The 24788-nt window shown below is 43.3% G+C and overlaps 1 protein-coding gene across 1 annotated transcript in view; it reads right to left on the bottom strand.

Annotated features, from left to right (window-relative positions):
- Positions 1 to 24788, bottom strand: part of Dnah14 (dynein axonemal heavy chain 14) — a 215863-nt gene that overhangs the window by 75734 nt on the left and 115341 nt on the right. The window contains exons 45-53 of the mRNA NM_001447370.1: positions 23525 to 23683; positions 21279 to 21411; positions 19303 to 19364; positions 18375 to 18559; positions 16966 to 17094; positions 14237 to 14374; positions 11486 to 11653; positions 10006 to 10176; positions 4650 to 4817 (exon numbers count right to left, since the gene is read on the bottom strand). Coding sequence (NP_001434299.1) covers positions 4650 to 4817; positions 10006 to 10176; positions 11486 to 11653; positions 14237 to 14374; positions 16966 to 17094; positions 18375 to 18559; positions 19303 to 19364; positions 21279 to 21411; positions 23525 to 23683 — 1313 coding nt within the window. The remainder of the gene's footprint in view (positions 1 to 4649; positions 4818 to 10005; positions 10177 to 11485; positions 11654 to 14236; positions 14375 to 16965; positions 17095 to 18374; positions 18560 to 19302; positions 19365 to 21278; positions 21412 to 23524; positions 23684 to 24788) is intronic.

Below are 24788 nucleotides of genomic sequence, written 5' to 3'. Positions count from 1 at the left end.
TCTCTTTTGTGTAGAGGAAGGCTACTGATTTATTTGAGTTAATTTTATACCCAGCCACTTTGCTGAAGTTGTTTATCAGCTTTAGTAGTTCTCTGGTGGAACTTTTGGGATCACTTAAATATACTATCATATCATCTGCAAATAGTGATATTCTGACTTCTTTTCCAATCTGTATCCCCTTGACCTCCTTTTGTTGTCTGATTGCTCTGGCTAGAACTTCAAGAACTATATTGAATAAGTAGGGAGAGAGTGGGCAGCCTTGTCTAGTCCCTGATTTTAGTGGGATTGCTTCAAGTTTCTCTCCATTTAGTTTAATGTTAGCAACTGGTTTGTTGTATATGGCTTTTACTATGTTTAGGTATGGGCCTTGAATTCCTATTCTTTCCAGGACTTTTATCATGAAGGGGTGTTGAATTTTGTCAAATGCTTTCTCAGCATCTAATGAAATGATCATGTGGTTTTGTTCTTTCAGTTTGTTTATATAATGGATCACATTGATGGTTTTCCAAATATTAAACCATCCCTGCATGTCTGGAATGAAGCCTACTTGATCATGGTGGATGATTGTTTTGATGTGCTGTTGGATTCTGCTTGCCAGAATTTTATTGAGTATTTTTGCGTCGATATTCATAAGGGAAATTGGTCTGAAGTTCTCTTTCTTTGTTGTGTCTTTGTGTGGTTTAGGTATAAGAGTAATTGTGGCTTCATAGAAGGAATTGGGTAGTGCTCCATCTGTTTCAATTTTGTGGAATAGTTTGCATAATATTGGTATGAGGTCTTCTATGAAGGTCTGATAGAATTCTGCACTAAACCCATCTGGACCTGGGCTCTTTTTGGTTGGGAGATTTAATGATTGTTTCTATTTCGTTAGGAGTTATGGGGTTGTTTAACTGGTTTATCTGTTCCTGATTTAACTTCGGTACCTGGTATCTGTCTAGGAAATTGTCCATTTCCTGCAGATTTTCAAGTTTTGTTGAATATAGGTTTTTATAGTAAGATCTGATGATTTTTTGAATTTCCTCTGATTCTGTAGTTATGTCTTCCTTTTTATTTCTGATTTTGTTAATTTGTACACACTCTCTGTGTCCTCTCGTTAGTCTGGCTAAGGGTTTATCTATCTTGTAGGTTTTCTCAAAGAACCACCTTTTGGTTCTGTTGATTCTTTCTATGGTCCTTTTTGTTTCTACTTGGTTGATTTCAGCTCTGAGTTTGATTATTTCCTGCCTTCTACTCCTCCTGGGTGTATTTGCTTCTTTTTGTTCTAGAGCTTTTAGGTGTGCTGTCAAGCTGCTGACATATGCTCTCTCCTGTTTCTTTCTGCAGGCACTCAGAGCTATGAGTTTTCCTCTTAGCACAGCTTTCATCGTGTCCCATCAGTTTGGGTATGTTGTACCTTCATTTTCATTAAATTCTAAGAAGTCTTTAATTTCTTTCTTTATTTCTTCCTTGACCAGGTTATCATTGAGTAGAGCATTCTTCAATTTCCACGTATATGTGGGCGTTCTTCCTTTATTGTTATTGAAGACCAGCTTTAGCCCGTGGTGGTCTGATAGCACGCATGGGATTATTTCTATCTTTGTGTACCTGTTGAGGCCCGTTTTTTGACCGATTATATGGTCAATTTTGGAGAAAGTACCATGAGGTGCTGAGAAGAATGTATATCCTTTTGCTTTAGGATAGAATGTTCTATAAATATCTGTTAAGTCCATTTGGTTCATGACTTCTCTTAGTCTGTGTATGTCTCTGTTTAATTTCTGTTTCCATGATCTGTCCATTGATGAGAGTGGGGTGTTGAAATCACCTACTACTATTGTGTGAGGTGCAATGTGTGTTTTGAGCTTTAGTAAGGTTTCTTTTATGTATGTAGGTGCCCTTGTATGTGGAGCATAGATATTTAGGATTGAGAGTTCATCTTGGTGGATTTTTCCTTTGATGAATATGAAGTGTCGTTCCTTATCTTTTTTGATGACTTTTAGTTGAAAGTCAATTTTATTCGATATTAGAATAGCTACTCCAGTTTTGCTTCTTCAGACCATTTGCTTGGCAAGTTGTTTTCCAGCCTTTCACTCTGAGTTAGTGTCTGTCTTTGTCTCTGAGGTGTGTTTCCTGTAGGCACCAGAATGCAGGGTCCTCCTTGCATATCCAGTTTGTTAATCTATGTCTTTTTATTGGGGAGTTGAGACCATTGATATTGAGAGATATTAAGGAATAGTGATTATTGCTTCCTGTTATATTCATATTTGGATGTGAGATTATGTTTGTGTGCTTTTCTTCTCTTTGTTTTTTTGCCAAGACCATTAGTTTCTTGCTTGTTCTAGGGTGTAGCTTGTTTCCTTATGTTGGGCTTTACCCTTTATTATCCTTTGTAGTGCTGGATTTGTAGAAAGATATTGTGTAAATTTGGTTTTGGCATGGAATATCTTGGTTTCTCCATCTATGTTAATTGAGAGTTTTGCAGGATACAGTAACCTGGGCTGGCATTTGTGTTCTCTTAGGGTCTGTATGACATCTGTCCAGGATCTTCTGGCTTTCATAGTCTCTGGCGAAAAGTCTGGTGTGATTCTGATAGGTCTGCCTTTATATGTTACTTGACCTTTTTCCCTTACTGCTTTTAATATTCTTTATTTTGTGCATTTGGTGTTTTGACTATTATGTGACGGGAAGATTTTCTTTTCTGATCCAATCTGTAGGGTTCTTGTATGTTTATGGGCATCTCTTTCTTTAGGTTAGGGAAGTTTTCTTCTATGATTTTGTTGAAGATATTTACTGGTCCTTTGAGCTGGGAGTCTTCACTCTCTTCTATACCTATTATCCTTAGGTTTGATCTTCTCATTGAGTCCTGGATTTCCTGTATGTTTTGGACCAGTAGATTTTCCATTTTACATTATCTTTGACAGTCGTGTCAATGATTTCTATGGAATCTTCTGCTCCCGAGATTCTCTCTTCCATCTCTTGTATTCTGTTGGTGATGTGTGTATCTACAGCTCCTTGTCTCTTCCTTGGGTTTTCTATATATTCTGGGTTATTTCCCTGTGTTCTTTCTTCACTGCTTCTATTCCATTTTTAATTCCTTCAACTGTTTGATTGTGTTTTCCTGGAATTCTTTCAGGGATTTTTGTGATTCCTCTCTGTAGGCTTCTACTTGTTTATTTATGTTTTCCTGTGTTTCCCTAAGGGAGTTCTTCATGTGTTTCTTGAAGTCCTCTAGCATCATCATGATCAAATGTGATTTTAAATCTAGATCTTGCTTTTCTGGTGTGTTTGGATATTCAGTGTTTGCTTTGGTGGGAGAATTGGGCTCCGATGATGCCATGTAGTCTTGGTTTCTGTTCTTGGGTTCCTGAGCTTGCCTCTCGCCATCAGATTATCTCTGGTGTTACTTTTTTCTGCTATTTCTGACAGTGGCTAGACTGTCCTATAGGCCTGTGTGTCAGGAGTGCTGTAGACTAGACCTGTTTTGCTGTTTTCTTTCAGCCAGTTATGGGAACAGAGTGTTCTGCTTTCGGGCGTGTAGTTTTTCCTGTCTACTGGTCTTCAGCTGTTCCTGTGGGCCTGTGTCCTGAGTTCACCAGGCAGGTCGCTTGGAGCAGAAAAGTTGGTCTTACCTGTGGTCTTGCAGCTCAAGTTTGCTCATGGGGTGTTGCTTTTGAGCTCTCTGTGAGGGAAGTAACCAGGAGGGCCTGCTCTGCCTTTTCGGGAGCCTCCATGCACTGGGATCCCAGATGGCGTTAGGTGTTTTCCTCTGGAGTCAGAAATGTGGGCAGAGTGTAGTCTCTTCTGGCTTCCCAGGCGTGTCTGCCTCTCTGAAGGTTTAGCTCTCCCTCCCAAGGGATTTGAGTGCAGAGAACTGTTTATCCAGTCGGTCCCTTCAGGTCCCGGCGGTGTCTGGAGCGCAGGGGACCTGCAGCTCCAGCGCCCCTATCTTCTGGTTCCCAGAGGCCGTATACAGTTTCCTCTTGGACCAGGGATGTAGGCAGTGTTGGTGGTCTCTTCTGCTCTGCAGTCTCAGGAGTGCCCACCTGTCTGGGCGGTGAGCTCTCCCTCCCACGGGATTTGGGAGCAGTGAGCTGCGGGTGGGGATCAGCGAGGTTGGGAATCCAGCTAAAAACCAGAAGTGTCCGGTCTCAGAGGAATTTTTGCCTCTGTGTGTCCTGAGACTAGCAGTCAAGTCGCTTGGAGCAGAAAAGTTGGTCTTACCTGTGGTCCCTTGGCTCAAGTTTGCTCGTGGGGTGTTGCTTTTGAGCTCTCCTGTGTTGTTAAACTCTTGTATTCTTTTCTTTTTTATTGGATAGTTTAAGTATTTACATTTCAAATGTTATCCCCTTTCCCAGTTTCCCCTTGCCCATCCCCTTCCCCTTGCTTCTATGAGGATGTTCCCTCACTCTACCACCTTGGCATTCTTAACTATTATCCTCAACTGTACACCCTGCCCTTGGGGTTAGATGCCACAGAGACAAAGCATAGACAGAAGTGCAAAGAACTGAACATCTAATGTCCCCCGCCCTTGGAACCAGAGGAAATGCTTCCCCTTCCCACCTCCCACACTTTAAAATGCTTGATCTATATATGTACAGATACATATCCATATGCACACACGTGGACATAGTCATGTTTAATGCTCTTCAGGCTTTCCTGTAATGTGTCTTTACCTCCAGGGATGTGGACCCCAACTTCTGTTGGAATTCGGTGAGGATGTTGAGAAGTTTGTCATAGTTATCAGTGTTCTGGTAGATCCTTTTTCGGTGAGGCTTATTTACATCCATGAAGTCCACAAATAAAACTGGGTTGTTCATCAGGCTCTCCTGGCTCCAGGAAACCTATTGTAAAATAAGAATTCAATCGCTATTCAGATTCCATTGTCTTTACATTGAAATCCTATCTTTTCCTAAGACCGCAATCTGCCTGTCATAGAAGCTTCTGACAGAGGAACCTTAGACTCAGGTTCCCGTGTGTGTACACACATATGTGCGTGTGTGTGTGCTTGTGTGTGTTCCTTTGAGCAGTGATACTTGTAGTCCCCTCTTCAAAATAGCATTTTAAAAAAATGCTTCTAACCAAATACCCTGTTACAGAGAAAGCCAAGGATACTGAAATACAGTTGTGCCCATGACCTCGCCTCAGGGTTCTGGACTTGGGCTGAGAGCTCTCTGGTTAGAGCCGGGTGCCCTGCAGGTCTACGGACAATCCGGGAGAAGGACTGTCCCTCGTCAGCTGTCAGTTACCACCCCAGGTTGTAGCTTTGCATAGTTAGTTGCCTTCTTCTTTGCATGCTTTTGGTTCTCTGTCATGCCATGGCCACAGACTCTCTCCTGCTTGAGCCTTGTTTCCTCTAAAACCAGTCAGGATGGAAGGCTCTTTCCTGTCTCACTCACTGCAGGACTGTGCACTGGCTGGCAGAACACCAGCATGCTCTCCTGCAGCTTCTGGTTTAAGGTGGCCGTGGGCAGTCTCCACCCGTTCTGGTAGTCCTTGGCATACACCTCACTTGCTGTCTAGACCCGGAAGTTCCTGATGGACATTCAGAGGTCATTTGCTTAGAGACTATATGACATCAGACGTCTTGTGTCACTTGACCAGCTGGGTTAACTGTGTATAACCTTACTATGCTGCACACCATTGGTCAAGTGAGGACAATGACAGGGCCTCCATCACAGAGGTGTCATAAATGAAGACGTATCAAGGTCTGAGTCAGCGCCTCATGCATTGAGCTCCCTGTTTAGTCGTATTTCACTCTCTCAGAAAGACAACTGAGTAACCCTCCTGTTAATAATTCATGTCCTTGTGCTTATAAGGACAGTTTGGTTGATGTGGTCTTTAATTTGGGGAATTGTAGCTGCCTCTGCCACTCATAGGGTTGACGGCTGCTAAGGGAAACCTGGTTCCCATGAACTTGCTCCCTCACCGTGCACTGCCTTTGTATCTGCTCCTCTCTGTGGTGAGATGTGAAGGCAGACTTGTGTGCTTTCGATCTTATAGGATGCTTAGAGGACGGCCGGGAGTTCTCCCAGGAGTCTTCCTGGGGGAGGTGTAATGAGCTCTCTTCTGATTTTCATTTTCTTAGTCTATCCCTTCACTCATTCTTTTAAAAACAAAACTCATTATATGTGTGCGTGGGCACATGTGGACCTCAGAGCACGGTTTGTCCAGGTGGGTTTCTTTCCTTCTACCTTTATGTGGGTCTGGGGGTTAGAACTCTGGTTGTCAGGTTTACAGGACAAAAACCTCACCCGCTAAGCCAGCTGGCAAGCCCCATGCCCCTCCTGAGCTGTCTGGTCAGCCCCATGCCCCTCCTGAGCTGTCTGGTCAGTCCCACGCCCCTGCTGAGCTGGCTGGTCAGCCCCATGGCCCTGCTGAGCTGGCTGGTCAGCCCCATGCCCCTGCTGAGCTGGCTGGTCAGCCCCATGCCCTGCTGAGCTGGCTGGTCAGCCCCATGCCCCTGCTGAGCTGGCTGGTCAGCCCCATGCCCCTGCTGAGCTGGCTGGTCAGCCCCATGCCCCTGCTGAGCTGGCTGGTCAGCCCCATGCCCCTGCTGAGCTGGCTGGTCAGCCCCATGCCCCTGCTGAGCTGGCTGGTCAGCCCCATGCCCCTCCTGAGCTGGCTGGTCAACCCCATGCCCCTCCTGAGCCGGCTGGTCAACTCCATGGCCCTGCTAATATGGCTGGTCAGCCCAGTACCTTCATTCCTTCTCTACTCATTCAACCTAGATTTAGTTGTTGAATGGTTATATTAAGCTGAATTCCAAAGATTTATCAAGAAAAAAATCAATGATTCTGTCTTCATGAAGCATGTAAATTGGAAAGAGATAGGACAGGTCTGTGATATGAAAGTCCAACAGTATTAAAACATACAAAAAAAAATCTAGAAGGAGGCTGGCACTGGCCAGAAAAGGTTACCAAAATGTCAAAAGTATGCACTGAATTTGAAAAATGATCCACACTGTATATTGACAAATTATAGTGTCATATGTGTAGGGACTACATGTCTTTATAATGTGTTTTTACAGCATAAAAAACCCTATTTGCCACCTCAAATAGCACCATTGTGCCCAACAGTTCTCACGGACTTCTTCATCCTGCGTAAGAGGCACCATCGTCCTGCTCTACCCTCGTCCCTGCTTCTGAGCGGTGGACTCTTTAGACTTTGCACATGGTGGGAATGGGCTGAGCCTGCGGTTTCTCACTTATCGTCATGTCCACGAGCTGAGTCTTGAACAATGGCCATGACCAGGGTGAGCCACGGGAGGGGACCTGCGGCCGTGGAGGCGGAGGCTGTGGTGAAATGCAGGGGTGTGTGCACACGCAGGCATGGACACCAAGGCCAGCACTCGGGCCTCGTGGGGGTAGAGAGGGTGTGGTGAAGGCCAAGGAGGAATGGTTTCCAGCATGTTCAATATTTCACAGTCCCAGAGCAGCACGATGCAGGGTTAGAAGTCTAAACCTATAGATTCAGATCGTACTCTTAAGGTTCACATTATTTTCACTGAATTCCTTACCTGTATTTAAAATGTAAGACGGCTCAGCGGTTAAGAACACTGGCAGCTCTTCTGAGATCCTGGGTTCAATCCCAGCACTTACATGGGGGCTCAAATCCGCCTATAACTATAGTTTTATAGGATCTGATGCCCTCTTCTGGTGTGCAGACATACATACAGACACCCATATATATCAAATAAATAATAAATCTTTAAAATGTAGGTGTAAGAGTGTTTTTCAGAATCACAGTAGCTTAGCTACATCACTGTGTATTAGCAACAATTCTAAATGATCTTCATCAACCCCACATCCGACAGAGGGCTGATAGCCAACATTTATAAAAACCTCAAGAACTTAACCCAAATAACCCAATTAAAAAATGGGGGCACAGAGCTAAACAGAGAATTTTCAACAGAGGAATCTCAAATGACTGAGAAGCACTTAAAGAAATATTCAGTGTCCTTAGTCATCAGGGAAATGCAAATCAAAACAACTCTGAGATTCCTTCTTACATTGGTCAGAATGGCTATAATCAAAAACTCAAGCGACAGCACATGCTGAAAATGTGGTACATCTACACAATGGAATATTGCTTAGCTATTAAAAATAAAGACATCACGAATTTTGCAGGCAAATGGATGGATTTTGAGAATTTCTTTCCTACTGAGGAAACTCAGTCCCAGAAGGACACCCATGGTACGAACTCACTTATAAGTGGATATTAGCCATAAAATACAGGATACCCATGCTACACTCCGCAGACCCAAAGAAGCTAAACTAGAAGGCCCCAGCGAGGATGCCTGAATCTCACTTAGAAGGGGGAATAAATTAGCCATAAGAGGAAGATGGAGGAAGGGAACTGGGTAGGGGAGAGGATGGGGGAGGGGAATGGGAGGTTTCAGGATCAGGTGTGGGGAGAGGCAGGAGGGATGACCAGATGACCATGAGAATGAATGGGAATCTGTAACTGACAGGGGTAGTGAGGTGGGGAGGGGCATCTCCAGAATGAGACAAGAGGCCTGGGGTGAGGGAGGCACCCAAGAATCAATGGGGGTGTATTTAGCTGTGACTCACAGCACTGGAGATAGTCACAGACTTTAGTCACCTCCTGTAGTCAGGAATTCCAGTGGAGCAGTAGGGACACCAACCCACACTCAAAACTTTCAATCTCAAATATATCCCGTCTATAAGAAATGCAGTGATGGGAGACGGAGCAGAGACTGAGGGAATGGCCAGCCAATAACAGGCCCAACTTGAGACCCATCCCATGGGCAAGTACTAATCCCTAACACTGTTAATGATGCTCTGTTATGCTTGCAGACAGGAGCACATTGTTCTCCGAGAGTCTCCACCCAGCATCTGACTTAGATATAGATGCCCACAGCTCGACAGTGGATGGAGCTTAGGGACTCTTGTGGAAGAACAGGAAGGAGGATTTCAGCCTCTAAGGGGATAAGGATTCTACAGGAAGACCAACAGAGTCAACTAATCTGGACCCTCGGGGCTCTCTCAGAGACTGAAGCACCAACCAAAGAACATGCACAGGCAGGATCTAGGTTTCCCCACACATGTGTAGAAGATGTGGCAGCTTGGCTTTCATGTGGGTCCTAAATAACTGGAACAGGGGCTATCCCAAAAGCTGTTGTCTGCATGTGGGAATGTGTTCTATCAGCTGGGCTGCCTTGTCTGGCATCAGTGGGAGAGGACGCACCTAGTCTTACAGAGACTTGAAGTGCAAAGGTGGGGTGGGGGGTGGGGGGATACTGGGTTAGGGGACAGGAGGAGGGGAGGGAGGCTGGGGGGAAGGATTGTGAGAGGAGGTGACCAGGAGGGAGCAGTGAGCGGGACATAAAGTAAATAAGTAAAATAATGAATAAAAAAATAAATAAAACAAAAAAATTTTAAAAATCCATGCGTTTGTTATAGTCTCAGAACCGTGAATATGCACACACACTGGTAAAATATTCACATGCAGACGTACATTTAAATGTCTGTTTACGTGCATGTTTATATAAGCAGAGCTCTGTGGATAAAGCCTGTATTGTACAATTCTGTTTCAATAGTGTTTAGCTCTGCCCTTACTGTCCTCTTCAGGGGGCTCAAGATTAAGTAGTAAAGAGCGACTCAATGCCTGTTGAGCTACAAGACTCAGTTCAAGCCATTGGTTGTGTTGTTCTCTGTGACGTCATTAAAAGAGACACCAAGGAAGCTAAAGGTCAAAGGGGTGGACAGAGAGGCATCTGGGCATCTTCAGTGGGCAATTCTGCAGGCCCTGGAGAGACCAGAACGGTGCTGAGGCTCTGAGAGGCCAGAGTCGTGGACGGAAGAAGCAAGACTTGATCGTTTCCCTCACAGCTCAAGCTTCGATCTCAGACATCTTTAAGTAAGGAATGGAATTCTTAAAACCAAGTTGCTTTCATTAGCATTAGAGATATACTTGAGGACTTTCATAAAACAACACTGTGTGTGTGTGTGTGTGTGTGTACATGTGCACATGCGTGCGATTCCACTTGGGATACATTTTCCAACATACCTGCATATGATTCTGGAGTTCTGTTGACAGGATCTGATAGAAAAGGCTTTTTTCTTTGGGTTCAATCAAACGATCATGAAACACACGGCTGGCTTCGTGAACTAGGAGCAGAGCAACCGTCTCTTTGGAGTTAATTACGCTCTTGTCTGCCTGCATCAATCCTAGCAGAAGCTGACAGATCAAAAGGCAACACATGACCAACATTCACAGGTGTATGTTACATAAACACAAACTTTCCAAGGTAAGATTCATCAATTTCTGAAAGTGACAATCTGAATGTTTTCATGGGATGGGTGAGCTAAAGCCACAGAAGATGCCTATGGGATGACTTGAAAGTGTCTCAGGATCTGAGGAGACTCCGAGGAGCAGAAACCGTAGCTGGGCAGATGTTGCCAGCACAGGTGACAGGGAAGCAGTTTTTATTAAAAGCTTTTGTGTTTTCTTTGAGACAGGATCTCGCTCTGTGGCCTTGGTGTCCCTGTAGACCAGGCTGACCTCGAACTCAGAGATCTTCCTGCCTCTGCCTCCTGACTACTGAATTAACAGCATCACCACACCTGGCTGTGAGGTGCTTTCTAATATTGATGTATTTGACATTTTACGTTTAAATCAGGGCTGACCTTCTACAGCAAGGGAAGAAAGATAATGTATTCAATATTCTCTCTCTCCTTCCCTCCCTCCCTCTTCTTCTTCCTCCTTCTCTTCTTCTTCTTCCTCCTCCTCCTCTTTTGTCTCTTTAAGACAAGATTTCTCTGTGTAGTCTTCGCTGTTCTGGAACTCAGATGATTTCCCTCCCTCTCCTTCCCGAGAGCTGGGATTAAAGGCATGTCCCACTGTGCATTGCTAACTTTTTCCTTAACATTGAATTCTGCACATTATTTAATTGCACTGCTGACTAAGCCAGTGCTCCTGGGTAAGCAGTTAATTCACGAATGTGCATCAAGTACTTAAATAGGTCCACTCCCTTGCAGCAACAGAGGAGTCCCCCAGACAAGCCCAAACCCACACTGTGACCTTGTCATTTCTTTTGCCCAGAACCCCAGCTTGTACTAACGGCCTTACTGGTCTTGTCACTGGACCGTCTACTTCACATTATTTGAACAGTTCTCTTCGGTGGACACGTGGTACAAACTGCCACTGTGGCTTTCCCTTCTGTTGTACCTTCTGACAATTTGATGTGGGCAGAACCAACAGAGCGGGAGGAAGGGAGGGAGACAGAAAAATTATACCCCGATTTAAAGGTTAAAATCAAGCTAGAGCTGGGCTGGAGAGATGGCTCGATGGTTAATAGCACAGACTGCTCTTCCAGAGGTCCTGAGTTCAAGTCCCAGCAACCACATGGTGGCTCACAACCATCTGTAATGGATCTAATGCCCTCTTCTGGTGTGTCTGAAGACAGCAACAGTATACTCACGTACATAAAATAAATAAATCTTAAAAAAAAAAATAAACAAGCCAGAGAACTAACGTCATAACAAACCTTAAACATGTCTCGGGGATTGAATATATAGTGGCATTTGGTTGGTGTTGGCAACATTTTCTTACAGACTTCATAATATATCGCCAGGGAGCAGAAGACAATCTGATCTCTGCATTTCTGCACCTCAGTTACGAAGTTATGGAGGGAGAAATACAACCCCAAGTGAGCCTTTAAAGAGAAAACTTTGTTTAATTAAACATGTAAATGTAGGCTACGGCAAACACTTACCGCGAAGCGGACTTGTGGACTGTGCACACAGTGTTAATTTCACTAAGAATTATTGTTAGTTAAAATTTCTTAGATCAGGATGGTGGCAAAAGTGCAAAGGTGCCCTGGGTGTGGGAAACAGAGGCCATACCAGAGATCATAGTTTGTCACATGGCCTAGAAAGATGTGACTTGTGTTCTTTGGGGACAATTTGGTGGCCCACCTCTGGGCACATCAGCTGTGGTACTCCAACATCACCTTCCTTGCCAGAGAGGCAAGTGATAGAATGTTACCTCATCTGGATGGCTGTACACAAGGCCTGTCTTTACAGAAGCCAGAAAGTCCTTATTGGAAAAATGGCTTAAACTGAAGCACAGAGCACGTTATACATCTGACGTGTGAGGTTGCATAGAAGTAGTAACTGTCTTCAAAATCAATCTCGCACCTCCTTTCTTTAGAAGTTTTAAAGGTAGATAAAACCAATTTCCCTCAAACCCCTTATGATTCTGATACAGGTGACCACAGGCTACACCTAAAAGGAAAAACTGCTTTAGAAGAAAGTAAGTGTGTGTGCCAAGCTAGGCTGGCCGAGGGGATTCTGCCCCTGATGAGAAGAGGCAAAGATGGGAGCACAGTGCTCATGCTTTAAAGGGAGTTACAGAGTTCCATGCCAGGTGTGTGAGATCTCTCTCACCTCTGTCACCTCTGTCAGGAACGTCACCTCTTGGGACTGCATTAGATAAATACCACATACATTTCTTATGAACATTAAATGCGACTTCAATATTGAGACAAGTCATAATAGTCCAGAAAATACAGGAGAAATAATACTTATAAGATAAGGATAATTTCTCCGTGCTAGTGGCCTTGAGTCACATACTTCTCCCACTCCCCACCCCCAGTAGATGAGCTGGGTGGAAACCCATGTATCTCAGTGGTAGTTACCATAGTTAGGTTTCTTTATTGCTGTGAAAAAACAACATGACCAACAGCAATGTGAAGATGTGTCAGGGTCCTGCCCTGACAGTCAGGTACTGAGGTGGGAGGCAAGCAGGAGGGCCAGAGGCTGATGCTCTCTTGTTATTAATGCTCTCTTCCTGTTCTGGTGATTTAACCCTCTCTTACTCTTCTGGGGCCAAGCCAGTTGACTTCTGCCAATAGCAGCAGGGGATTGAAACTTAGTTTCTTGGGCTCTTTATGTCTTGACTCAGACAAGACATAAAGCCTCTCACTGGCCAGGCAAGAGGCTCTGAGTTCAGTAACAAAGAATCAAAGACAAAGACAGAGACAAAGAAAAAGAAAGAAAGGCACACACAGACATACATACTCTGGAGGAGGCAGAGAAAGGGCTACACTAAGCCTTTATTTTTGCTTTCGGCTTTTTATAGTTTTTTTTTCTTTTTACGCAAAAGTCTTATATGCAAGAAAAAATTACCTCATAGATAAAATGTTACACAAACAGGAGTTACAGCAGAATGTAGATTATAAATTAAAAGCAGCGTTTCATCCTATAAGCTCATTAGAAGTTCAAAGCAATAGTTTTATACGGCCTTGCTTTATCATAGTACACACCTGTGGCTTCATCCTTAGACCTGATTTAGAATGAATGTTTTTCTTGATCATTAATGTGTGTCCCAATCCTGTTTTCTTTTCCTAGTGTAATTAGTCTATGACACATGAAGGTTTACAGCACTCTATTTGCAGCTTATATTCTATAAGGGGCTTGAGAATACTTGTATCAATTTAGGAGTTCTCTAAAGTCATTATTAGTAATTATGAAATCATCCGTTTGTCTAAACAGCATTACCAACTGCATGAAAGAATATCTTCATATTGATTCTGTAGGAAATTTGCCCAATAGGGTGGATAAACACCTAGGAAGTCATTAAGCTCTGCAATAGTGTCCAGAAAGGCACATCAGCAGTGAGAAGCAATTCTGGAACAAAGTCTCTGCTGTCTTTGCTTCTCAGAGCTCAACAAAGCCCTGCAAAACAGTGTGCCATGTCCCGAAAGTCCACTGACTTGGCATAGCCTCTCCTAGACGGGCTTCAGGAAGATGGGGTTTACTTCATCGTATAGTTCATAGTCCATCATCTAAGGAAGGCTAGGGCACGGACTCAGCACAGGTATCTGGAAACAGAACTGATACAGAGGCCATGGAGGGGGTTCTGCTTATTGATTTACTCCTCCTGGCTTATTCACCCTAGGGCCATTTGTTCAGGGGTGGCATTACCCACAGTGGCATTACCCACACCAATACCATTCTAGATCATACCCTACTTTTTAATCCCAGCATTTGGGAGCCAGAGGCAGGTGGATCTCTGAGTTCCAGGCAAGTCTGCTCTACAGAGTGAGTTCCAGGACAGCTGGGGCCATGTAGTAAAACTCTTTTTCAACCCATACACATAAAAAAAAGAAGATCCTCTATTCCCAGGTATGTCAAGGCTTGTGTTCTGTTGACAAAAACCAACCAGTAGAGTATACAGCACTTTTGAGAACCTGGTTCTAGCCCAGTGGAGGGAGCGAGGGAGCTACATACATTACCTGAAAAACAGTGCACAAGACACTCTGTGGAGGGTGAGGCAACACCAGCACGGAGAAGTGCTTGAGGAGACGGGGGCTGATGTCCTTCCCACCGGCAGAAGGTGTACAAGCAGCAATTAGAGAAAGATCTTGAATACTCTGTGGGAAGAGTTTTAAAAGGGGAATGCATCTGTAAGAAGTGAAATATATACCCATATCCCAGCCCCAAGTGGACAGATGCAGGCAGACACCTAGATTACTATTTACTATGAAACGAAAATTACAATGGTAATAGAAACCTGTACTCTTACTGATAACCTGTCATAAAATGTAACTTTAAGCTACTTCTAGGAGCCTTTCTACATGTCATCAGGAATTAGCCCATTTTAAAAAATGACAATCACTTCCAAATGTGAAACCATTAGAAGAAAATACAGGGAAATACATCATGACACTGGCCCGGGCAAAGATGCTCACAAGCACAAGTGACAAAGCTAACATAGTCAGGTGGGATTATCCCAAGCAGGAAGTTCCAGCACAGCACAGTGGTTGACAGTAAAGAGATGCTGACAAGAGGCTACCATCTAGGGTACACAAGGAACTCAAACAGCGCAACAGCTCACCTGCCATGAACAATCCAACTAGAGTTTGGCGAACATTTTAACAAAAGAAAAATTAAATAAACAGCAGGCAAATGAAAATAAATGTCATGCTCATCATTGACCACCAGGGAAATTAAAATAAAAACAATTATGAGATATCATTTTACTCCAGTTAGAAAAGCTATTAGCAAAAGACAAGAAATGGGGAATTCTGGCAAGGCTGAGGTCTCTGAGGAGAAAGGAATTCTCAAACTACTAGAGGGACTGTAATTAGCACAGGTGTTAGGAGAAATAGGGCATAGGCTCCTTATAAAATAGAATTACCACACGTTCCAATTATCCTACTATTGAATATACATTCACACACATAATCAACAGAGATCAAGTCAGCATATAAAATATATCTACATCTGCTGCACTTTAACAACAGAAAAAAAAAAGCATCAGAATCAATTTAAGGGCCCACTAATGGATAAAGAAACATGGTGTATGTATGTGACAAAATTCCACTAAATCTTAAGAAAATGAAGTCCTGTCATTTATATCAACTTAAATGATCCCAGAAGACTTATGTTAAGCAAAATAAGCCAGACACAGAGAGACAAGCACTGCATGGTCTCAATAATTTGGGGGATCTAAAATATGTAATACCAGACATTTCCCACTAATAATTCCAACTATAAATGTTTTATTTCCCTAATTAAGTAATGTAGACTTGTCAGTTGGATATTGTCCTGTAAAAATACAGATGACTCAAAAAGAAATGCTGAGAGAAAGGACAGAAATTAATCCACCAACAAATGAAAGCCAAGACCATTCTGGCATAACCGTTTTGCTATCGAGTGAGTGAAGTATAGTTCAGCTGAGAGCTATCAGAAGAGAGCTATTTGGGGGGTGGAGAGAAGAGAGCAGGGAGGGAGGGGGATCAAGGTGGAGGATGAGGGAGAGTGAGGAGGGAGGGAGACAAGTCGGAGCAGTACAATGATATGCATGCATGAAAATATCCAAATGAGGCCCATTGTGTTATAAGCTAATAAAACATCAATTAAAAAACAAAGACAGAGCAGGATCCTGTATACCCCACTAAAGACAGAGGACTGTGAAGGGTAGTAGGGACGGACACAGGGACAGGCTTGACAACAGACATCAAGCAGAAAAGCAGACAGCAGGAAAAATTATAGGTTCCTACTTTGCAGTAGAGTAACAAACCACTAGTTGAGAGGATTTCTGGATGTCGTTCTTTAAAGGGAATGACAAATGTTTGAGGTGATTCATGAGCTAAATGCTCAAATTTCGTGGTTACATCTTGTAGAAATATAGCAAAATGCCACCCTGTACCCATAGGTGTATCCAATTGTTCTATGTAAATTAAAAAAGAATTTTAAACGAGGATCCTTGGAAAATAAATACTATGTAACTGAGGCTGGCAGAGAGGATACTGTTGGTGAGTTGAGCGATCCTAGCAATGTATCTGTGACTCTGTGACGGCCTGGGTTAGCAGATACTGGAGATAACATTGTTACGACCCTGATACACCACAAAACCACAGTGCTGGGCTCCGTAGAGCCAGAAAAGGACCCAATCTCTCTTGATGGGGCATTGCTGACACCCCTGCTCCTTCTCATGTCCATGACAGGCCTGCAGAAATCTCACTGAAGACCCACTTTTGACGATTTTCTGGTCACTTCAGAGATTTTGCTCAGGCTGTTTGACCCAGGACCCACTTCCTGGTTTTTTTCTTCTCTCTCTGTTTTTCACCATTCTCAAGTTGTCTCTGGAGGACTGCACTGGGGTGCCTTCTCTCTGACTAGGTGGACTGTAATTCAGACAGTTTGGCTGGTGTCTGAGCCAACGCCCTAGTGAGCGTACTTCATCTGGGATCCTGACTTAAGTGTGCCTGAGACACGAAACTATTTGCAGGATGGTCATCTCATCAGGGAAGAGATCTGAGGACCAGACAGCTGACGCTGGCCAACTCAGTTTGGAAAAAAAGGGCTTTTGATTTCCAGAGAAGGAATCAAAAAGGGGCCTCACCATTAGCAAGTTCACATAAGAAGACTTCCTATGTTTTTTTTTTTCTTCTTCAGTGTGCAGTAAGTGTTCAGGAACGACATTTAGTGAGGAGAAAAATCTTAGCGCATACTGTACCTTCCACACGTTTCTTTCCGTGTCATAAATGCCTCCCATGTCTAATAACTGTCTGATCAATTCCAGGGGTGGCTGCGCTCCGCATTCGTCTGGTAGTGGCATATTCAAGTCATCAATAAATACTACAATCTTAAGGGAGACACAAGGTTTAAGTATATTAATTGGCATCAGAAAATTATTTAGAAAATTATGATTTATGGATATTATGATACTGCTCAAGACCCTAACTGTAGGCAATAACCTATTTTTAAAGACCAAAAACAGAAGATCAAATCTATTTTGGAAATGTGGTCGTGCAGGACAATGAGCATTCAACATAGCAGGAACTCTGTCCACACTTGGTCCCTTGAACGACTGCACAGTGCTCTCAGGAAAGGCTTGATGCTGACAATGCGGCTCAACTGTGGCGCTTACCTCTGGGTGTGCCAACTTACTAAGCGTTTTCTCATCATGGGCTTGCTTTTGGCTTTTTCTATTTCATATGCACTCTGGGTTGGACAGGAAGTTTAGAAACACAATCCAGGTTTTAAATCTATATTACTTTTTGCCGAGAATATTACCCAGCCCGGTGTAATGACTATAAGCTCTGTGTAATGAACTCTGAGTGTTTGAAACAAAAAAAATACAGATAGCTGCTTTAATTTCTGAATTGTTAACTGTTGTCTTTGCTGCTGCTGTTTGTTACTATTTGAGAACACTGTTTCCCCTCCTCTAATACAGACTAGCAGCCATGTGTCCTGCCTGTATTTTCTAATGGTGTGATTATAGGTTGCTGAAACCCTTTCAAAACCCCTTTATGTAAACAAACATCTGTCAGTTCTACCCGAATCTTCAGTTGAAGACAGGGGACTCTGAAGCAACCCGTTAAGGTCTGCTAACGGTGGGGCAGCACTGTGGACAGGGACTCCTAGGGGTCTCGTGCAGGCTTTTTTATGAATCGTGGGAACCTCTTGAACCTGGGCTAACTTCATCGTCTTGAATGGGAGTCAGTGATCATAAATTCCAATTGTGATCCAGACAATAAATGGACAGCTGATTCCATGCCAAGCAGACTGAGGGTGAGGATAAGAACATTCAGTGCTCCAAGTCTCTGAGTTATGTGGGTTCTAGAAGTCTCTCTCTCTCTCAGAGCTTCATGTAGTGGAAGAAAATGAGCTAGAAGCTACAGCAACACAACCCTAGTGGCTGATTCAGTTTCCAGCCAATCTTTATCCAGATTTTGGCTTATTCTTCTGTTCTTGTAAGTCCCGTCCCGGACAATGCATCAGACTGGAAGAGCGATGGTTTGAAGGTCAAAGCCCCTATTGTAAGTGAATCTTTGGGCAATGCCCGGGAATGCACATTCCCCTTCTCATTAACTAAAACCAACCAACTCGCTCATCCACTGGCTGCTTAGAGGGCCATGTTACCCGGTTGTTCTTTGGTGCTCCCAGAATGTCTTTGGTTTTTCTCACTAACTTCTGCAGAATCAGCTCCTTGGTTTTGGCGGCCGTCATGGTGGTGGTGAAGTTTACTGTGGAGACTATAATCCCTTTATCATTTTTAACGGTGCTGTCATCATCACCTTTATCCTCTTCTGTCTTTGCACCCTGATCTATGGTGCCAAAATAAATAAATAAATAAATAAATAAATGAATAAATAAATGAATAAATAAATAAATAAATTTAGAACAGTTTAAGCGATGTTTGCTTTGTTTTAGGGTATCTGGAAGTGTAAAATTAAGGGATTTTATTTTGCTGTTGACTTTTAAAGGACAGTGCTCTGAGAGGGAAGCTGAAGCTTTGAATGGCTCTATATTTTCCCACTGTGATCTGCATGTGGGAAACCATAGCACATGTGATGGTGTGAGCCCTCCATTGTGGATGTTACATATTTCTAAACGCATGACGGGAAAGCAGCAAGCAGCATGTTTTACTGTTAGTGCTCATTCCCCGGGTAAGAACCATCCAGGGGGATGTGTGGGCAATGCTGTGGTGGTGTAAGACCCCAAGCCACCACTGACACCTTCGTTTCTGTTGTGTGCCCTGACAGGAGAGCTATCGAACCACAGCTTTTCCTGTGCAGTGCTGAGAAGCAGGGACAACTACAGACAGAGGACACCTCTGGATTTCATGCATTTCCCCCAGGACCGCATGACTCACAGCGGACTGGGCCACGTGCAGCCCCTCCACCAGAGCCACTCATACCGTTCAGTGGTTCGACTGAGTCCTGGCAACTTCCCACAGACTGCATTTGAAACAAACAATTTCAGACTTCACCCTGTGACCTCACACAGCGAAGAATGGCTGGCCTGCGGTTACAACAGAAGAGACTTGATCCCAAGACTTCAAACTTACCAAGACCTACGCCAACTACTTTGCCGGTTTCACCAATCAAGACGTTGATATTCTGTCTGAGGCTGTTGGAATCAAAAGTTTTGATAAAGTTAGTTTATCATTTTAGCTGTAGTATTAAAGTCTAACCAACGTAAGAGCAAACTATTGATTGGTGCTTAGATATCCCACAAGAAAACATTTACTTTTCTATTCACATGTTTATAATCTTAGGCTTCTCTGCATTCCATTTTGTAATTCAGCTGAAAAAAAAAAGGGCTTTTCTAATGTTTCAATGTGAGACTTAATTTTAGAAAGCTGTACTTTAGAAAATTTTATGTGAAAAATTTAGGTTTATATTTTTTTCTTTTAGGAAGAGACAGACAGAATACACAATGACAGGCAAGAGCCCCTTGTGAAGTCTATGCTTTCTAAATAGATGATTTATCTCTAGTACAACACACGGACACTAAACAAAACCTTGTGAGTATATTCAAGGCGCATCTTTTTTTTTTCTGGGAGGAAAATAGTTTATAGTTATATTTTATGTTATGTGAAAATATGTGGTTCTAAACTTAAATTTACAATAAATGCAGTTTCTCTGATTTAGAGGAATGAATCTAGACGTTAACACCTTGGAAAAAGTAAAGATTTTCTTCTAAAAAATTAATGTATACTAATAAGGATGGAGATGAAATCAGTAACAAAAAAAGTCCTTCATCAAAGACAAACATCTCAGAGCCCTACAGTTTCACACTAAATTCTAAGGCTCATCCACTAACAAACATGGAGGTAGGTGGAACATTTCCAAACTCATTTCACCTGGCTCTGGTAAGAAAGCCAGAAAAAAGCTACAGGTAAAGAAAATTTCAGGACAGTATCGTTAGGAACAGAGATAAAAACAAAAACTTCAACAGAAAGCTAACAAACTCAACAACAGTGCATTAAAGAGACCACTCTTCATGATCGAGTGCGATCTGTCCTTGGCGTGCAAAGATGATCCAACGCGCAGAAATGAATTAAAGTGATCCATCACAGTAATAGAATAAAGGACGACAGCAGAACAATCACCTCAATAAGGAATCTCTATACTGAACACTATAAGGAAGTCAAAAGGTCACACAAATATCTGGAGCTATGGCCTGACTTCATGGCTTAGGAAAAGTAATTCTGTTAAAATGTTACTCAAGACCGATACAGCAATCCTGAACAGAAAGGGAGGCAGTGGAAGTCATCAAAGGGCTAGAGAGATGTTGCAAAGGTTAAAAGCCCTACCACTCCTGCAGAGGACTGGAATTTGGCTCCTAGTGTTCATGTCCGGGAGCTCAGAAACCCCTAAGTCCAGCTTCAGGGTATCTGATGCCCTCTTCTGCCCCCTGCAGGCATCCACACACAGTCATATGCACATAGCCCCCACAGATAACACAATTCACAAAAATTAAAATAAAAAAGTACATAAGACAGGTGCATAATCATCAACACAGCAGGACGGTGCTGTAAAGAGTGTGAACTGAATCAGGTGAGGAGGTTACATTCTGCAGGTGCCGCAGTACTAAGGATCTGAAGCAGAAGGGGGAGGTGTCGGGGCGGAGGGTGAGTGAATGGGGTGTCTGCCCAAGGATGAAAATTGAGGAGTCGGATTTCAAGGTCTATCACATGGGTGTGGAGGGTGCAGCAAACCTGCCGGAAGCACAGATTTTAAGTGTTCTCACCACAAGATGTAAGTACGTGACATCAAGTGGTGGGCACGCTAACCAGCTAGCTGAACTTTACGGCGCATGCATACTGTTAAACAACCCATTGTGTCTCACATATACACAATTATCGAGTGCCAACTAAACATGGACATAAAATTAAGGAGAAATTGAGAGAATATTTTTCTCTTATTGCCTCATCTGAATAATCCCCATCATTATGTAAAACAAGAACAAACTCAGCAAGCATGTGTCAAAGTCACAGTTTGACTAGATAAGCCCAAGTTAAAGTTTAATATATACAACCTTGATCTTTTAATTTCATTATGCAACAGGACTTTTCCTAAGATTGACCCGTATTTGATATCGAATGTTCCTTGGCCCTCTAGCTTCTCAAGCATCCTGTTGATGGCAGTAGTCTTCCCAACACCACAGTCTCCTAAGGAGAGAACATTATCTTAGGACCACACACCAGAAAATGACGTGTGTGTGTGTGTGTGTGTGTGTGTGTGTGTGTGTGTGTGTGATGTGTGGTGTGTGGTGTGTGGTGTGTGTGGTGTGTGTGTCGTGTATGTGGAAATGACATGTGTGTGTGGTTTGTGTATGTGGTGTGTGTGTGTGTGTGTGTGTGTGGTGTGTGATGTGTGTGTGGTGTGTGTGTGTGTGAGGTGTGTGTGTGGTGTGTGTGAGGTGTGTGTGTGTGGTATGTGTGAGGTGTGTGTGTGGTATGTGTGAGGTGTGTGTGTGTGTGTGGTATGTGTGAGGTGTGTGTGTGTGTGATGTTGATGTGTGGTGTGTGTGGTGTGTGTGTCGTGTATGTGGAAATGACATGTGTGTATGGTTTGTGTATGTGGTGTGTGTGTGTGAGGTGTGTGTGTGTGTGTGGTATGTGTGAGGTGTATGTGTGTGGTGTGTGTGAGGTGTGTGTGTGGTATGTGTGAGGTGTGTGTGTGTGTGGTATGTGTGAGGTGTGTGTGTGTGTGTGGTGTGTGTGAGGTGTGTGCGTGGTATGTGTGAGGTGTGTGTGTGTGTGGTATGTGTGAGGTGTGTGTGTGTGTGTGTGTGGTATGTGTGAGGTGTGTGTGTGTGTGTGGTATGTGTGAGGTGTGTGTGTGTGGTATGTGTGAGGTGTGTTTGTGTGTGTGTGTGTGTGTATGTGTGTGAAGACAAACCGGCATCACCGTTATCCCTTTGAAGTTTGCTTGGAAAGCATGCTTTCTGCTTTTCTGTTTTAAAATTGAGAAAAGTCAATTGGGAATGTAATGTGGACTTTCAATTAGTTTGAATTGTTTGTTTCTTACAAAAGATAGGAGATATAGTTTTTATTTAATGTTCTTTTAAGTGCATCCAACTCTTTCTTGCTTATAGCACACTAGAGCTACATTAAATAAGACTCTTTGAAAAACAAAACGAAACCCATTGTAAAAGAAGACATTTTATGTGCACGAGTGCAACATCTGCATGTGTGTGCAACATCTACATGACTCTTACACAGGAAGGTTGTAGACTCTCCTGGAATTGGAGTTACAGGTGGTTATGAACTATGATGTGGGTGTTAGGAAAAACCTGAGCCCTTTTCGAGAGCAGAGAGGGCTTTTTTATTTTGAGGGAACGTCTATGTAGCCTAGGGTGACCCCGAGCTAAACAGTCTTCCAGCCTTAGCCTCCTGAGTGCTGGAATTGCAGCCACACGCCACAACACCTAGTTCCCTTACATTTTTTTTTTTACTAATGCATTTAATAATAAACTTACTGAAGCAGAACATGTCCATGACTCCAAATTTATAAAACAGAAAAATTGAAGAGTTTTCTTAGAGGAAATTAGAGGCAACTATGTGTCATCTGGGTGTCGTGCAGCTCAAGTTCTTTGAGTACGTTTCTAGGGTGCTCTATTTGCCTGTGGTAATCTACGACACAGGTCAGGGACAAGAAAATGGTAACTAATGGTTTGGATATCTAGAATAAACAACAAGTGTCTTGAGTCACTTCTTTGGTAATAGAAAAAGATTTGAAAACTTTTACATCATATTTACAAATTGCACATTTAAGTTTAATCAGACAATTGGTGTCCAGAGGTGGCCCTTAGATCAGGTGGTCTCCCTCTGAAGACCAGGACCTATGAGTTATGAAGGTCAATCACACACTCATCCAAATGTTTATCTCTAGACTTTGTCTTTAATGTAGTGAAAAGATAACAAGTATAATGTCCAAGTCTGGAGTTGTAGGAGAACCCATACTTAAGAGGTTGAGGCAGGAGGATCACATGTTCAATGGAGGCTGGGATGTTCAGCAAGGGTCCATCAAAACAATCAATCAATCAGTCAATCAAACAAATAAAGCCACTGTGGGAGAGAAAGAAGGAAGATACATAGACAGGTTTATAACATCCTTTATCACAATGGACATTGATAGGCTGTTTGAGGGCCTGTGAAAATTATTCTCTCTGAATTTTCAGGGCCTGTTAATTAAGTGCACTTAACAATGTTTAGACTCAGTAGTTGTTAAACTTGTTCCTAACCTGGAAATCCCCTTTCTGTTACTTATTTTTCATACCTGTGAGAAGTACAGGGCAGGAGTTCCTCAGGAGAAGGCTCATGAGGAAAGAGAGGCAGACGGTGTCTCTGGTAGCAGTGTAGTTCACGTACTCTCCGTACTCCTTCATCCTCAGCACGTTCTCACCAGATCGCTGGAAGTCGGTAAGTACCGATGTCCCTGTGGTCAGAAGACAGTCCTGAGGTTTCAGATGAGACTGTTACAGAATCCTCTCTGGACAAGTCAGCACTGGAAATGACAGGCATTGCTGCAGCATGGTACATGACATTGTTGTATGTGCCTAGGTCTTTGTTGATCAGATTGCTCTCTCCGGCACCCTCAGCTGGCCAAGGCACTGCTGGTATTCCTAGAAGAAAACTCCTTGACTCTCCTGCCTCAGCCCTGCTGCTAGTCCCAAGCTGCCTGACACCTTCCTAAGAACCCACCTCTCTGGCTGCCCTCCTTGTCTTCCAGACACCTTTGTGCTGGGAGTTGTGATCATACAAGTGTTTATGAACCTTCAACCTTCTTATCTGAGCCACAGGAAACTGACCCCCCCCCCACACACACCCCAAAACCTTTAAAAGATCTATTCTATTCTTTCTTAAATTGACTGTGTCATGTAACCATTTTTATTTCCTGCATATCAAGTGTTTTGCCTGAAGGTTTGTCTGCACTGTGCACACAGAGGACAGGAGGAGGAACTGGATACCCTGGACTGGAGTTACAGATAGCTGTCAGTTGTCATGTAAATTCTGGGAAATGAAGCTGGGTCTTCTGCAAGAGCAGCTGGTGTTCTTAATCTCCAACCACCTCTCTAGCTCTGATATTGCCATGGTTTACACTTTGTATCTCTTTCCAAGTATTTTCAACCTGACTTTTTGTTTGAAGACTAAGCACAGATCGCCTTGGGCGGTAAGGTGGATTTCAGTGAACGCCCTCATCTTTCTGTCTCGGCAGTGTTACCTGGAGGCCTGTGGTATCCCCCACAGTAGCCTCAGCTATAACTGAGCCTGGTGGTGCTAAACTTCTATCAGAACTCCTCGAAGGTCACTCCCAAGTCCTTTTCTCCTACAACCACATTAAACTCTACAGTTTTTCTGGTCTTCTGTGTTGGACAGAGATCACCATGGTCTAATGTTTAAAAACATTAAAAACTATGCATTAGTGTGTGGTCATATACATGTCACAGTGAGCATGTAGAGAGTGGGAGTGGGTTCTCTCTACCTTGTGGATCCAGGGATCAAACTCGGGTCACCAGGTTTGGTGGCCTTTATCCATTACC

The sequence above is a fragment of the Rattus norvegicus genome, chromosome 13, assembly GCF_021556685.1.
Source record: "Rattus norvegicus strain SHRSP/BbbUtx chromosome 13, alternate assembly SHRSP_T2T, whole genome shotgun sequence".
Taxonomy (NCBI): Eukaryota; Metazoa; Chordata; class Mammalia; order Rodentia; family Muridae; genus Rattus; species Rattus norvegicus.
The sequence above is the reverse complement of the archived record's forward strand: the minus strand, read 5'-3'. Positions and strand labels throughout refer to the sequence as shown.